This window comes from Centroberyx affinis, unplaced genomic scaffold (genome assembly GCF_046629955.1).
Source record: "Centroberyx affinis isolate AG114_WGS23_722 - 3 ecotype Tasmania unplaced genomic scaffold, CSIRO-AGI_Caff_v1 ptg000204l_1, whole genome shotgun sequence".
Classification (NCBI taxonomy): domain Eukaryota; kingdom Metazoa; phylum Chordata; class Actinopteri; order Beryciformes; family Berycidae; genus Centroberyx; species Centroberyx affinis.
The window spans coordinates 43235-61037 of NW_027278896.1; the positions used below are offsets into that span (position 1 = coordinate 43235).

General features: G+C 39.2%; 1 protein-coding gene and 1 pseudogene across 1 annotated transcript in view; one reads left to right on the forward strand and one right to left on the reverse strand.

Annotated features, from left to right (window-relative positions):
- LOC139661114 (inactive dipeptidyl peptidase 10-like) overlaps positions 1–12406 on the forward strand; it is a 52575-nt pseudogene extending 40169 nt beyond the window's left edge.
- Positions 12407–16810: 4404 nt separating this feature from the next.
- LOC139661107 (inactive dipeptidyl peptidase 10-like) overlaps positions 16811–17803 on the reverse strand; it is a 46737-nt gene continuing 45744 nt past the window's right edge. Inside the window, exon 24 of the mRNA XM_071539456.1 lies at positions 16811–16948. Within this exon, the coding sequence (XP_071395557.1) occupies positions 16811–16948 (138 nt within the window). The remainder of the gene's footprint in view (positions 16949–17803) is intronic.

The following is a 17803-nucleotide window of genomic DNA, read 5'->3' on the forward strand; positions in this document are numbered from 1 at the left end:
TATGTCTTTGATCAGTCAGATTGCTTGGCTGAAACTACCTGTCTTGTAATGTGGAGCAGCTGACCATCATTAGAATAGAGCCATTCCAAGAAGCTATTATGCCTTCAAAAGAGTGGTGGGTGAAGGATTGAATAGGGTAGGAAGAATAAACAATAAACTAGAAGAGCACTCGGACAGAGCAGACCTCCGACAAGGCTTGTGCTATTACTGCTTGTTCGTGAGTTGGATCCGGATCCACTCCAAAATTCAATGGGTTCTTCCTTGGCCCATGCTACACCCTTCCACGAAGTTTCATGAAAATCGGGCCTGTAGTTTTTCCGTAATCCTGCTAACAGACAAACAAACAGACAAACAAACAAACAAACAAAACCAACAAACGGCACCGAAAACATAACCTCCTCGGCGGAGGTCAAAATAAGCAAGCATAAGTGTGGATAAATATTGTCATCTTCGTGATAGGATATGCCATACTTTATGAGATCCCTCTTGTCATGTAGACTAATGAGCTCTATTTTTGAGAAAGGCTCAACTGAGGGAAAACAACCGACTGGCCCCGGGGGGTGCACAGTATACAGCAACACAGTTTGTTCTCTACTCATTTCATATTGTTATTATATTCTCTGTTAAAGCGCTACTGGCGTTGCTGAATATGACAGCATATAAAAATAGAAAACGAGTACAGCATATTACTCGGTGCGTATTGTCATCGGTACAGAGTATGCAGTACATCATGACTTTTATGTGGAATATGACTAGGCCTGTGAATGTAATTGCAGCTCTATATTGCTTTTGCTCTAGATGGGGCAAATCAATCCCACCGTCAAACTCTACGTCGTCACGCTAGATGGAGGCTCCCAAACGACTGAACTGCGACCTCCTGACAGCTTTGAAAAGAGGTATCATTTAAAACAAACTTTGGATAAAAACAACACATTAATTTTGGCCACCTTTGTCCTTCGAAACACTTTGCCATTTTCCTTTTCTTTAGTGAGTACTACATCACTATGGTGAAGTGGGTCTCAGAGGAGAAGCTGGCGGTGCGCTGGGTGAATCGAGCTCAAAACATGTCAATTCTTTCGCTGTGTGATGTCACCATGGGTGAGTGTGTAAAGGTGAGTAACTGTCAATAATTTTCTCTTTCTATCTTCTAACAAGGAATAAAGTGATTTATACATACTGCACAATAACTTTTATTCCCATTCTTTCCCATTCAGAAACATGTGATGACATCAGAGAAGTGGCTTGATCGTCAGGTAAACACATCAGGCAATTAAATGTATCATTATCTCACAAAGGCAAAAGTATATAGTATAGCACACTAAAAACAACATCAGTCGAAACATTTTATCTATTATTTTTTCTGACCAGACACATAATGGAAAAACAGAGTGTTTTCCCCACTGTTATAAGTGATAAGTGTGATAAGTGCCCAGTGAAGCAAAATAATGCGCTGTTGTTTTTCTCTTTAATTAATGGAAAACAAAAAAAAAAACTACCTTCACCTTTTGTGCTTCAGATAATTTTTTTTTCTTGTTTTAAGCACTTACTGTTCTGCATGGCAACAAGAGGAGAGTTCAGGTCAGTTGGAGATTTTCCAAACTTTTGCTGCATGTTTGTTGTTTGTCTCTCCTCTAGAACGAGGAGCCAGTTTTTTCCAAGGATGGCACAATGTTCTTCATCACCATGCCCCTAAAACATGGCAGACACGGGGCGTTCAACCACATCACCATGATATCCAACCAGGTAAAACTATTACAAACTATTATTAAAACTACTACATTTAGTTTGGTGCTGCTGGTATTTAAAGGAAACTTCCAGTGTCTATGAAGTTTTTTTTAGAGAGATTTCTGCTTATCTCTTCTCTGCTCCCTTATCTGCCCCCCGCTGCCGACAAGACTTCCAATTACTTATACCGCTCATATGATTCTATTCATTTTGAAGCCTCATAATTTGGATTGTTTCCAGACTCTATTTCCTGAAACACTGGCGAATTAAGAATATATTAAATTGAATAAATTAAGGAGAGTGTTGTACAGCAGATACACTGGAGGCATTGGGAGTTTTGCCAATTTAATTCAGTTTCTGCTGAGATAATGGCTGGAACAAAGATTTTAGGGGTAGACAGAAAGTCATGGATAAGCGCTGAAGGTGGGCAAACAACTCAATAACACCAGTGCAACCCTTTAAGGCCGTGTTGTGTGTGGGCTGGGGCATGGAAGGTCATGTTTATAAAAGTTTTCAGTGAAACTATTGGGTGTTATATCTGGTTTCCCTGCTGTTTTATTCTGTCTCATGCCCGCTCAGTCCCACGGTCAAGAGGTCAATCTTCGCCACCTGACCTCAGGAAGCTGGGAAGTCTCTCAAATCTTGGCCTATGATCAGAGCACAAACTCAGTGTAAGTGTGAGTAACTGACACCATACAATCTGATACAGTCAACAAATGGCTCTTAAATAACGGGTGAACTTTCCGTTTTTATACAGCTATTTCCTAAGTACAGAGGATGACTCAACACAAAGGCAACTGTACAGGTACTTTATGGATTTTGCAAAAATATAGAAACACTGACATACTTTAAAATGTCCGGAGATGCTAAAAAGTAAAAGAGACACTGATTCAGACTAGTCTTCAGAATAGTTTCAGTGTGTGCTGAAGTGTCTGCTGCTGGAGTACAGCACCATTCCTCCATGATACAATCCATTATTTGATGTTTTGTTGAGGGTGGTGGAAACTGCAGTCTCAAGTGTTCAATTGAGTTGATATCTGCTGACTGAGCTGGCAGCGGTGTATGGTTTACATCACTTTCATGCTCGTCAAACCATTCAGTGGCCACTTGTGCTCTGTGGATGGGAACGCTGTCATCCCAGAAGAGCCCACTCCCATCAGGGTAGAAATGTTTCACCGTAGGACGATGGCGATAACTCAGAATGACTTTGTATTGGATATGATGGATGGATTTGTATTTGACGGCAACAGAATGGTCTCATTCCTGTTCGCCTTGCCCAAGTTGTCAATTGATTTTAACTTGTTTCCAGACCTATCAGGCTTATTTCATGATATTTTTAGTCAAATGATCTCACTGCACTGGCAGATAATCTTTCTGGTTTCAATATTAAAACTTGAAACGACTTCTGAAATGACTTCTTTCAAGAAATCATCATAAAACAATGAAAATAATGAAGGAAATCTTGAAACAAGAAACTTTCTCCGAGACTTTTTCACTTTTACCAAGTAAATATCCTGAAACAAGTTACATTATCCTTGAAAAAAGTCACATTTATTGAAACCAGTAGTAGTATCTGCCAGTGTAGTAAGATGATATCCCTAAAAAAAATCATAAAATAATCTTGATAAGTCTGGATACAAGATAAAATAACTTAACAAGTCAATTTTTGCTGTGTATAACCTGAAGAAGCAGCGATGTGAAACACGTCATTAAATTATTTTGCATGGCGAAACATTAAAAACATAAGAAAAATAAACATATACAGTATGAAATATTAAGTAGTCAGCAATTCTACAGTGTTCATGGATGCAACTTCAATATAATTTGTTTAGTCAAGTGTTTCTTTTATTTTGGCTGCAGGCTACACATGAATTGATTGTATCTCAAATGTTGTAAATCCTGCCAAGCAGACCTCTGTTGTCTTCAGACGTCTTCATTGTCTTCCTGAAACAGAGTCTCCACTGTGGATCCGTTTCATAGAGAATGCCTCAGCTGCTCCCTCTTCAAACCACAGTGCAGCTTCTACGACGCTCTGCTCAGCCCCGACTATCAACACGTACTGCTGAACTGCAGAGGTGATGCCTCATTACAGCCGAAACCACAGTCACATCCCTGCACTTCACATCTGAGGGGGCAGATTACAGTTAATATCATCGTTGAATGGTTCATCAAAAGCTTTGCTTAAAGTGTCACGATCATTTTGGTACTGCAATAACACAAAATTTTGAAGAATTGCATGTGCACTGGGAACAATATGATATGTCTTGCCTTTGAAGTGTTTCTACCATTTCACTTGCACCATACAGCTTTTACCGAGGCTTCATCCATTGTTGTTCCACTCATTCATTTGGCTCTGAAATGTCAGGCAACTTGCTGTGTGTAGGACTTACCTCATTATTATGCTGCTTTGAATTAGTTATGATGACACATTTAAGAATAAAAAATTACCATGAGTAATAGCCCCAGTAATCTGCTTTGTGCCTTAATTTGGCTTAATTCAGGAGTTTTCAATCTCAATCCTCCACAAAACATGTCTTTAGGAGCTGGCAGAATGGTAGTATCTGCCTTTTAAAGTATTTTTCAACGCAAAGACTGAAACATAAAAAAAAAGGGCTACAACACACTGAAATATTTACTCTTCCAGTATAAGAGAGTAATTGTATGTGACTCACGTAGGCAAGAGCTGTAGAGGTCTGAGCTGTGGAGGTCAGCAGATACAGAGCAGGAACATTACACAAAAACTCACAGTTGTCTTGCTTTTACTTTTTTTGCTTTTTTTTCAGGTCCTGGAATTCCCCAAACCACTCTTCATGAACTAAATGACATAAACAGTAAGTGCACCGGCGCTGACAAGCTTGAACTAATTTCTTCTAGCTATCTGTACTCTTTCAGTCAATTGCATCAGGTATATTTATTCACTATGTTTGGGTAGATGCCAAGTTCGATTTTTTACAAGTGACTGTGTGCCTGCAGTGTGTTCCTGTGAAAAGTAAATGAACAGCACATTAATCGACCATGCGCTTATGTTTGAAGATTAAGTCACTTAACTGTGAACAATCAGCGGCCAGAATTCAGCAACACTGAGCATTAGTTTGTCCAACTTTACAACTGTAAAAACTGTACGCAGTGATCCAATTAAGGCAGTGTTAAGTACTTGAAATGTTGTTGAGTGTGCATCAGGCGCTGTTGGAGCATCTGGGGATCCTGCAGCAGATAAACGATCAGCTGCCTCCACTCCTACAGGCTCACAGTTTGAGAGATGTTGATTAATCCACTCATTAAAGTTGCATCATTATATTCTCTGTGGGCCTACAACAAACACTACATATCGCATTATCAGTTACCATGCAATCTGACCCTCATTTGGCTTGATGGGGAAGTGCACTGAATTACAATTTCTCGAACTGTGTGGCTTCAAGAGTGTGTGACTATTGTGTGTTCGGTAATGTACGTGAACAGTTATGATAATTTCTTAATAGTTAATCAAGCGGGAGATTGAATTGAATTACTTGTTCTGAATTAGTTCTGGTGTGTAATTGGGTTAAACTGTTCTTTTTCCAATTAGATGTCCCATTAGTGTTGCAAGTATGGGTTTGCATTGAAAATGTCATAGGTTTTATTATAGGAAAACACATGTAATTTTTTCATCCTGATTTTCTATGAAAAACATTCATTTTCTTTACAATAGGTAATCAAGATAATTCATAATTTTCTTTTAAACTGAAGCAATTGTTCTTCGTGTCCATTTGTCAACAGGGAATGACACTCTAGAAAGGAACACGGTGTTAAGAGATGCACTAATAAACAGGACAATACCCAAGAGGGAGAGAAGAACTATACAAATCAAAAACTTTGGTATGACACTGCAATCATCTCTATGTGGCAAAATGTTAAAGTGTGGTTTGGAGGCTAATGCTCTGTCTGCCTTAGGTTATCATTATCATTTGATGCTTTCACTTACTGTCTTTGAGCTGCAAGATTCACTTCCCCCGTTTGTATCCTCAGTGTTGTCAATATCATCATCATCATCATCATCATCATCATCACAACCACCTACCATCAACTGTCACTCATTCACTTTATGAGTGATAATCAGGAGCTGGCAAGGGAGTGAGCCAGGTTCATCATTACAATTTACAATTTCCCATTTGGCAGACGCTTTTATCCAAAGCGACTTACACATGAGATTTTAATACAACACAAGCAAGGATCTAGTCAGGAGAGAACAACGAGAGTAAGTGCCATAAAGCTAAGTTCTAGGTGCTACGAGGCAGCGCATAGAGTGCGTAGAGACAGATAAAGATTTTTTTTTTTTTTTTTTTATTCACAAAACCTTTGGAAAACAAAAATCTTGCTAATGCTATTTCTTTTGTAACTTTAGTCTTACAAAAAAAAAAAAATAAGAAAAGGTGACATTCATCAAAATATTTAAGTATTTTCTTAATTTTCTCCTGATTTTCCTCAGAAAAAAATTACAAATAAATGATTAATACATTTTCAGTCCTTTCATACTTGTTTCCATCATGGTTGCTTCACTTTGTAAATATAAAAACCAAGAAGAGTTTGCAAGAGATGAGACTAATCTTAAGAAAATGTTGGGGGATTTGCACTTAAGAGCCTTCTTAAGAATTTCCTCTTTTTCACTTCACTTGTATCTGTATTTTGTGAATCCAGCACCAGATAACTGGGGTTGAGGAACCCACTCTGGGGTAACATTCAAGTGTGCAATCTTTCATGCTGTGAAACATTTCAGTTTGCAACATAATGCACGCCCATCGAATGGACAGTCAGGCTGGCTGGGATTAGAGTGTGAGATGTGGAAATTGTAGCGGTGGTGTTGAGGCAACAAATCCAGGATAAACACAACTGAACGAACAGGTGCAGAGCTTTGTGAGGTGATTATGAATCAGCCTTGGAATGAGAAACACACCGGTGTACTGTTTCAATTAGAAGGGACGGCACACCATATGGCTTCTTTTCTCCAATCTGTGTGTGCTATTAGAAACAATGTGATACACAGTTAAGGCTTTTGAATAAACACAGTCAGATGGAAACCTTGTAGTCAAGTTTTCAGGGATTAAAAGTTGAAGAGGAAAGAAAAACAGACTCCTTTTCGGATTAACAACCATGCATTTGTTAGTTTGAAAGTTCATTTGAGGTTTTGAATGGTTGTCATGGGCACTAGAGCCATGAAACTTTTAAACACCATGTAAACCCTGAATTCAAGCAAAAACATGAAAACCTCCAGCATTACAATTACATGATTTGTCTGTGATATAGCAGGAGCATGTTACCTCTAGTTTGACCCTTGCATTTGGCTATTCTTTCTTTTCCTGATTAGTACAGCAGCTTCATGACTGATTACATTCAGTGTTGTACTGGGCATGAAGCCTGTTGAGCTTTGATGTAGCTGGAAAGATAGATGTAGTGCATAGCAATATGCTTTTGCTGACTTGTAATCACTGCCAAAATCGACTCTGGACTGAATGTTAAGCTGTTAGATGGAAAGAAAATTGTGGTAGAAAAATATCTGCTCATTATGCTTGTGTGATGTGTGGAATTATGAAATTCTGTTAAAGAAGAGCTTACTTCTTTTGCAGCACTCCGTCTGGAATTAACTCTCCCAGTAGATTTGGATGAAACAAAGCAGCATCCACTTTTACTCATTCTGTACGTATTTTTTTATTTTAATATTTATGAATATTGGCAGATGTTAAAGCAATACTGAATCTGCTCTGATAATCAGATTTCATTTGAGAGATCACAGGATAAACAGACATGGCATTAATTCATGGCATCATTGCAAAGAGCTAATGAGAAAGTGCTTTGAATCTTATCAAAATATTACTGCTTCAAATGGTCTTCGAGGTCTAGTCCTCCTAACGGACTAAACTCGTTCTCCTGTTTCTCAGTGACAGCGCCCCTGGTGGCCAGGCAGTGAGTGACCGCTTCTCTCTCAGCTGGGACTCTGTGCTGGTCAGCTCACATTACGTCATCGTGGCTCGTCTGGACAGCGGGGCAGCGGCTCCCAAGGCCAGAGGATCCTGCATGACGTCCACCAGAGACTGGGAACTGTGGAGGTTCAGGACCAGATCGCAGCTCTGGAGTAGGTTTCTTTTTTACCAGATTTGGGTTAAATAGTATTTGCCGATACCCATATTTTTGTATTGAAGGTGCCGAGAGACGACATTTTATGCTGATATTCAATATCTTTAAATGTTTCCATTTTCATGCCCTAGAATTTTATTCTTCAGGGTGGAAAACCTCTGAAACAGCATTTAGACCATCATGGGACACTAAAACTCTCCATTGAAACCTAGTTATTGAAATTCTTTTAAAGTTAGCAGCTCTTTAAGGGGGCTTACTCACCGCACCTATTCTATGGCACTGAAACTCTGGGATAGATTACTATGTTTAAATTCATTTAGAAAAAAAAACAACATTATTGAACAATTAGATTTAGAGAATAGAAAAAAAAAATATGAAAAGTGCAAAGAAAGTAAAATTATATTGCAGGTATCGGAGGTGGATGACATGCCAAGATCCAATATTTAATAAAGGCCAGTATTGTCCTGATATATCAGCAAATCACTATATCAGTCCAACCCCAATTTTTTGTGTTTGTTTTAACCTATTTTAGTACCAGATGGGTGGGGTTTACTGCGTCAGGGCAATTCAAGTAGAGTCAATCAAATAAGTTGTAAATCAAATAAAGTTATAACAAATTGACTTTCAAATACTTTTGTCTGGGCTTGCTGCCATATGGAGCCCCACACATGTGCTGCTCCAAACTGGCTAGACAAACAGTAAGAATTATTTGCAAGTACTATTTCATTCAGGTCTGTTAGGTCTTCACCACAAATGCATTTCTTAACTCAAGTGAAGCCAATTGTGGTTACTTAAAAAGTTGCTTCATCCTCTAATTGGCTACCATTATGCATCAGACAACTGCTTAACCCTCCTCTCTGCCTCTTTTCTTTTTTCCTTCAGTACAATAAAGTTTTTGACTGATATCCAACAGTTAACACATTCTAATCTCTTAGGTACCTGATCGGGCTTCCGTATATTGATAGCAACAACATTGGAGTTTATGGGAAGGTAAAATAACCTCTGTATTTAACAAAATAATCAAATAAGACCCTTGTTCAGACTATTGTTTTCTTACCAAACTTTACTTAAACGGTTCATGTTGTTTTTTCCAGGCCTATGGAGGTTTCCTAAGCTCTCTCCTGCTCCTCTCCTATGGCTCCATGTTCAGATGTGGCATCGCGGTTGCTCCTATAACAGACTGGAGACTCTTTGGTAAGATGGGCCGGGTTCCTACAGTCATGGGGAAACTGGAAAAGTCATGGGATTTGAAATTTTGTCGCTGTCAGGTGAAAACCCTGTTTCTCCAAAATGTCAGCTTTTCAGGAACTAAGAAAAACAGCCTTGTTTTAGCTTGATCACGATGCATTTTTGGCTTTATCCTGGGGATTTTCTTTTGGTTTCATAAGCCCAAGAGGTCAACCCTCTGAGGAGGAAGTAATCCTTAAACTGAAGTGAAAACATGAAAATCACCAAAATTGGAATCTGTTTCAATGTTCAACATGTAGTAAAGAAGATTTTAAAGACAGTTCTAACAAACAAGTGTCTCTGTTCTCAAGTGAATAGGTAGTGAATAAAGGAAAAAAATTTGGAACATTCTGCACTGTCCTTTTCCATTCCATTAACCCTTTTGTTTTGTTTGTCCTTATACAGGGTCAGCCTTTACTGAGCAGTACTTTGGCTTTCCAGCAAAAGAGGATCGTAAATACCAAGTACGAGTGGATTCCACAGTCTTTTTGAAGGGTTGTTAGGGCTGTTCAGACTGAAAGCACTTTGAAAATGGTATTATTTTCACAACAGTGTAACCTGCTCAAACAGATTACAGCTCATACTCCCTGTGAATGGAAATGGAAATAGTGAATGGAACACCGCACAACTTCAGAACTCACCTAGCTCGTTCTCGCGGCCTGAGACAGTCCAGTGTGTATTTACGAGTAGAAACAACACTCTCCCATTAAACAAGACTCTTGTGTGTCAAGACATTAAATGGCGGACTGGCTTCGTGAACTAACTTACTTTTTCCGACCATTAACATCCAAGTGAGCTATAATGTTATTGTACTGTTATTCCAAATGTCCTGAAATCCCCCCGAATCATCTTGAATGTCACCTGAACAGTCAGTTTCTAATTCCTTTTTTTCTTTTACTGTACATCAGTGTGACATTACAGGTTAGGCAGTGGAGCAATTACTTCTCTGTTTGGCTACAGGAGACAGAAGCTATGAATATTCATTAATAGGAACTGATCCTTTCCAGGAAAAAGGAATTATTTCTCCAATTTCAAACCTGAAATTCAGTGTTAATCCCCATGAACATCAGGTCATGAAGCAGTGAAGTGTGTGTAGAATTAACAGTACTTAGCATTTGCAAATGGTTAGTCAACCTGAAAACATTAGGTGATGTCTGCACTGTCACCGTGTCTCTCTGTAGTGGGTAATTTTTACTGTCTCCAACAGATCTCCAGTCTGCTTAACATCACAGCACCGAGTCGACTGAACTTTCTGATTATCCACGGCACTGCAGATGGTGAGTACAGTGTAATTTTGCTTGTATGTTCACTCCTGATAGATAATAGATTCATGAGCTCCGCAGATAGGAAGCAAGTACAGAACATAAAGGAGCAGACAGATGGGCAGTATTGTTCATTGGTGGCCTTTACCAGAGCTGTAGTACTGTAGTATTGTCTTGAGTCCGGTCTTAAAAAACAGTTTTCTGAAGTCTTGAACTTGTCTCTGTCCTGTTATCATTTTGAATCAGACTTGTCTTGGTCTCGGCCACTATTGGATGTTCACTCTCCTTTTTCCTGCCAATTTAGAAATATAAAAAAATGTATCGACAGTAATAGTCCTCAACTATCTTTGTATTGATTAGTCAATACCTATGCGTTGATTCCTTGATTGTTGAAGGGTATGAAAAAGAGTGGATTTTAAGATGGATCTTTCAACCTTCAGAAAATCCTTAATCATTATTTTTACATCTAGAAAGACATTCAAAGACACTGTTTATTGTTTGTTTTGGTATTGGTCTTGAAAAGAACTCAATTAGCTCCAGTCTCGGTCTCGACTTGGTCTCGACCCACTTTGGACGGTCTTGACTTGAACTTGACTGGACCTGGTCTTCGAATTGACTTGACTAAGTTGGTCTTGACTGCAGCTCTGGTCTATACAATATTTACCAATAAACAGGATCTGATGTAGCTATCATTTGTGCTCGTTTTACAGACAAATAATGAAAAACAAAAAGTGGTTTATAGTGTTGTTTGATTTCTGAGTGCATTAAAAAGTAATCTCATCTTAAATGAATAATATATTTTTTTTCACCAAAGATTTTAAGATGACACATGAGATGAAATCACTTGCTACTCTGGATCTTTTTGCAGCATACACTTTTTGTTACTACGCTAAAATAGTTTTCATAAAATTTCCAACTGTGCAAGTGTAATGGACTGAATATCCGCCGTGTCAGGACATGATTAATATATTTTAATTATCTCTTCCTTTTCAGCCACCGTTCATTTCCAGCATTCTGCTGAGTTGGTGAAACTGCTGTCTGCATCAAATGTTAACTACACTCTGCAGGTGACTGCTGCCATTTCCCCTTCCTGTGCCAATTCATTTAATTTCCTTAACAAGAGTAGACCTTGGTGTTATATTAATAATTCAAACACACACACACCCTACTACCCTCTTGCCTTAAATCATCAATTACTTCAAAATTGACAAAGTAGATGGTTGCTCACAGTGGGAATCCAATCCTGCTTTTACAAAAACTTGATCTGATATTAGAAGAAAGTCTTGTATCCATATAAAGAAAGGTAGCAGGCACTATTTTTGAGCTACAGTGGTAAAAGAAAAGACCCCCTGCTAAGAGAAGAAGAACAGAACAGGGAGATGAGAGGAAGTGAAGGTACTAAGACTAGGAGGTCAAGCAGCATCACAACGCTGAGCAACATCGAATGTAAACAAATTGATGAGACCAACTCTGATATTAACATCAGGAATTAACACTAGCAGATGAGAGAGAAGTGTCAGAGTGCCTGCAAATGTTTTGCAGCCTCAAACGCTGTGACAGCAGTGCAATATGTAAACTATTTGTCATTGAACAAGCTAACATGATGGTGAGATTTGAAACTTTGTTGTCAAATCTTCAGTGTCAGACGGTCTTCATTCTGATTGGTCCCATATAAAGGATGCTGTCTGCATATGAACTAAGAATTGTGGGGCGTTTAGTATTGCTGCCTCCCCTTAATGGAGATAATAGACTAGTTGGCAATAAAATACTTATTATATATGTATTTAAGTTAGAATTTTATGTTGTAGTTGTGACACCATGGAGTCCAACTGTGCCTCCTTTATGTGTGATATTAAGAAAATAAATTGTTTTTCAGCTAATAAAACACAGGAATGGACACAATATGAAGTAAATAATTAAATCTTTTTTTTCTATTTCCTGCTGCCTAGATTTTCCCAGATGAAGGCCACAGCATCGCGTCTGTCAAGAGCCAACACTACATGCTAAATTCAGTGATCACCTTTTTCCAGCAGTGCTTTGAGGAGGAGCTTCTCGTCCCGCTGACATTCAAGGAGGACGACTAGGCTGTAGACCCTCTGTGGAGCAACAGTTTGCTAAACGTGAAAACAAAGAGTCTATAGCGACTACTGTCATGAGCCAACATAGAGATGCTGTGTTTTCCTGAAGGGCTGCTGTCTGTGAATGCACTCCAAGAGGATTAATGAGAACAAAAGGCCTATACCAGATAAGGAGGACTTTTCATTTCTGTGTGATGTACATGTCTTATTCTTTGATAAACAACACCACTTTGACAGTAGTGTTACATGTGCTCGAAATAGCAAGGTAGCATGGTAATTTTGGGGTCGTGGTGATTAAGTTGTCACGTTGACAAGGTGGTGTCAGTGTTGCAGCTCTTTACGTAATCCTTCAGATTCTAATTAGTTTATAATGTTTGTATCATGTACCGAGTACCAATGTCAGGGAATGACAGAAATGCGTATTTTTCCATTTTAGAGCATAATTATTTTCTGACAGCTGTAACCTACTGTGAATATTTCCAGATTTTTATCTAGATACCAATACCAAAATTTAGGCAATCATATCACAAAACAATCTTTGCAGGTGCCTTTACTTCATTTCAATTGTCACATTTTCCAACTTTCAGCCAACAAAGTGTTCATAGCGTTATCAAAATCTCTATCAAATTCGAGCTCAAAGAGCAGTGAGGTTTCCCAGAGCATCTGCAACTGAAGTAGTGTTAGTTTGATTCAACATCTTGCACTGCTGCGAGACAATGTCTAGAAAATCACTATTTAAAATCGCATCCGGGTGAAGTAAAGAAAATCATTAAATGAGACACTTTAATTTAAAAGAGAATTACTGTAGGTCTTTTTGGGTCTATATGGGAAAACTCCCCATGACATTTCTATTTGCAAGAACAATTTGCATCTATCCCTCCGTAATGAAAACAAAACAGTGTTTATATTTTTTGCGAATGCTGATTAGGAGCAGAGCCCTGATACGATATCTAAACATGATAAATCATTAGTGTCATGTTCTCATTTGGGGTGCAGCATTTCCACCACACAATACAGAGGATTTGATAATAGTGTGACAGTCATATTACAGCATTCTGCATTATGCACAGGTAGAGTCTGTGGTGATCAGGGAAGTTATTATATAATGAGTTTCATAGCAATAAGATAACACCCATCTAGATAGTCTAGACTTTAAAGGCATTGCATGGCAGTCTTAGTGATTAGAATTATCTAATTATTTTGATAATTGTTATGTCCGCTGTAAGATTTGAAATACATTTTTTGCAGGAATGTTTGTTCTTTTAAATGTTGATGACCAGCAACATCATTTCTGTGTCAAACCGTAACATCCCGAGATGTGAAAAATGTTTTAAAGGGCAAGAAAATGGAGAAACAAACTGAAACAATGACTACAGGCTACATTGTACAGTATGCCAGTGTGTAATGCTTTGTCCATAACCAGACTTCTCTAATACCGTACGATCACTTAATCCTTCATTGAATGACATGTAGCAGACCTATCAGAAACCACACTGACCATGATCCTGTGTTGCTTATACTTCTATACTTGCTTGGCTCCACCATACTGCAACTGAATCAGTCACACGTGTAAATTATGGTAAATGTCCTCAGTATACTGCATTTGTATATTTGGTAAAACTTTGTACGCTGAAATAAATTATGAGACAGCCTTCCATCTGTGTGCACCGTTTGCTGCATTGTTTGCTGTTGTCCTCATGAGAATATTTGTTTGGCAGAACATGAAACGACAAAATCATAAATTCTCTTTGAGCCGTATCTGGCGGCAGGTACCTGATCTTGGAATGAGAGTGGCGAAGGTGCACCGGTGATATTTCAATGCTGTTAAGCAGCATTATCTTGCATTTACTTTCACTTCAAAGTTGTAAGCTGCTGCAAGATCTTTCAGACGATGCTGTGTTTTTTTCTTTGATGTCCTGCTGGAGTGTTTCAGTGTTTCCATCATGGTGAACAGCTGCATGCAGGTGGGGAAGGAAGCGTCTCTCCCTACCCGGCCATGATTTGCTAACACAATTTAAGATTCAAAGGAAACTAGCTGTTCCTCCTAAGCAACAAAAAACATATAGCGATGACAGAATCTTTGTTTTAATGAAGATTCTGTCAAGAAGACACCGAACAACACATTACTGTTCCTTAGTTGGGTTTTGTCTCTTTGGGTCTGGAGAGGTGTAGTCAAAATCCATTCTTTCCAGACAGCAGCCACACCCCTCTTCTATATTTGTTCTCCTTAATTTCTGTGCTTGAAAGGTCTGCCAGCAGATGTTAAAATGCATCAAACACCAATGGATAATCATGACACCAAGAGGCTATGGGGGAATGGAAATATACCAGATTGTGATTAAGTGGCTTTCTCCTGCTGATGAAAAGCACCAAATTCAACTATCAGGCCTGGTGCTTCAGCATGCAGTAATAAGATTTTAGACTTTCTGTCCTTCAACATCTGCTTGGCCATGAAGGCCAGTAAGTGCATGAGCTGATTAATGAACACAGCGACACGATCACATGCACACACATACACACACTTCAAGCAGTGATATCTGTAAACAACCAGATTTTAGACCCTAAATCCTTAAGGCAGGCATTTTAAGACCATGACAGGCTCACTCCAGCTTGGCTCTTGGTGAGTCCCAAGGTGAAGGAACCAATGAAACATAATTGTGAGGTGTTAGGCTGATTGGATCATTCGTCCACTCAAGCAATCAATACTGAAAAAACAGCGGTGGCTGAGTTAGTCCTCCACTGCAATACGTACTCTACACATCATGATGATATACTCATTTTTTTCGTGGTTTTTATTCATAATCATCACTAGAGGACAATCACAATAACCCCAAACCTTAACCCCGCCCTTTCCCTTTTAAAACAGCAAAATGAACAAGAACAAGCATTACAAAATCCATCCTAAGAAGAAAATTAACGGCTGAAAGGAAAACAGAAAAAAAAAATGTACAAGACATCCAGGTCAAATCAATCCATCCCCATAGACTAAACTTTCTATGAGATCTGACATCTCAAAAATATATGTATGTACACACTCTGCTGTATTGTACTGTACAAAATGTGGCAACACTTTACTCATTCCCTGTAGACATGCAAACACCTTACTTACACTGTAAAAAATGTCCATCTTAAACAAATCCCTTGATATATTCAGTCCTATTTTACTCATTTCCAATGTCGTTTCACTTGTACAATGTTTTTTCTTGAAACAAGAGACAATATCTTGAAATAGGGAAGATCTCTTATTTCAAGATAATGTCTCTTGACTTGATGTCTCTTGAATCCGGTTGAGTTGCGCTGAAAAACAAAAAACAAAAAAACTCACCCCATTTTGCTTGTTTGAAGAAAAGTAAGATTTTAAGAAAACAAGGTAAAATGACATATTAAGATGGACAAATTTTGCAGTGTGTCCCTAAACCAAATGATACTATAGCCAATGTCCATTCTCTTCACATAGAATTCATAACTTATTCAGGACTGACCATACAGCTGACAGTGTTATAACTGTTTCAGAGACTAAGCTGACTATGCAATGTTGTGTCTCCAGGACCTGAGTTGACACAGGTTAGCATGACGCTGCTAATGGATGACTACCACTGTCAGCATGTAATATTACAGTATGTTGAACCTCATAAGGCATCGTACATGTCTACACAAGACCGCTGTACAATAAAGTGTGACCTAAAAAGACTGTTTTCATTGAGGGTGGGCGATGGCAGAGGGGTTTCAGCAGGAATTGCACTTATTCATCAACGACTTGGTTGTGGTGAGCTTGCATGACTTAACGTTTCGGCGGACGACTGGAGCATTTCCTTGTGCGACGATACAACAACCAAAGGAGAGGTGAGATCAAAAAGGATACGTCTGTGTTCTTTTCTTCCCGACTGCTACCACAACAGAGACTAACATGGCAAAACGAGTGAAGCCGTAAGGGGGAAAAAGAACCATGCACTTGGTATGTGTGGATGACTACAGCCCAACGAGCCCGCCAGAGGATGGAGGCAGTCTGCTGTGTGCTTTGCCGAGAACGGGACTGTCCCAAAAATTGAAGGTTTAAGTGACATTACACTAGAGGACAGTTCCCACCTTAGACCCGGCAATGCAAATGCCACTGTCATCAACAGGTGTCCTTCACTTATCTTTTCAACACACTCACACGCAGCCATACACATTCATCCACCCACTGCCGTGCTCACGCAAGCACAAGAGTAACGCACACATGCACGCGCACACACACACACACACACACACACACACACACACACACTTCAGAGCATCAGCAGCCCTGCCCGGTGTCCACTTCCGAATAAACACTTGGTCCAAATGCGAAAGGCCTTGACGGATTTGAGCAAAATTCTTCAAAGCGGGTCGAGCTCTGCCAAAGGTCTGACCCGCAAAAAGCCTCCCGCCCTACTCCTCCTCCTCCTCCTCCTCGTCCGGCAGCGGGAGCATCTCCTCCTGCAGACATTCCCTGTAGAAGCTGGTCAGCGTGGCGAAGAGGTGCTGGCGACTCTGCTGGGACAGGAAGTGGCCCTCGTCGGGGTAGATCTGGGAGGTGAAAGTGACAAGTTGATCAGTGTCCAGAGTTTTCTAGACATGCAGGATCTGTTGGAGCCAATAATATGTAATAATCCGTACACTGCAAAAATCTCCATCTTAAGTCATTTAGTGTATTATTGAGTCTTCAAATCGTACACTTTTACAAGTGAAGAAATCTGTCAGTGGGGTTAGATAATTTCATGTGTTTCCAATGCAAATCAACTTGTTTCCAGAATTTTGTAGAGTCAAGTGTCATTTGAATCAAGTGATTTTGACTTACTGTTTCAAGACACTGACACTCATTCCTAGAAAATTCCTGAAACAAGTGGAACTGAACTGGAAACAATTGGCAGAACTGTTCTCTTGTTTTAATAAAAATAAGATTTGAAGGCTGAATATGAGACTAAATGACTTGTTCAGATGGATGTTTTTCGCAGTGTTTTGCTGGAGTGCCAGATGGATGGGGCTCAAGGTAATTCAGATAGCGTCAGGAGAGTTGTCAGTCTTAGATCGCATATTAAATTGACTTTCCTGTGATTGTCTCAAGTGCCTGACCTTCATCATTTTGTCTTATGAGATAAATCCCATCCACCTGATGCTTCAGCACTAATTATTATTTGCAAATACAATTTGGCAGCTCTGGTTCTGTTCTCACAGAGGGTTTTGGCTGGTTCACTGCATTTGGGTGCAACGTTTTCACTCAATATGGTATTATTTACTATATTACACACTCTTTACCCCCACACACACTCTTTTTTTGTATACACTCGTATAGCCTTATCTAGTAAATATGGCAGAGCATTCTGCTGTATGATGTATTATTGTCGCAGTGGCATTATACCAAACTTAACTTTAAGGATCAGA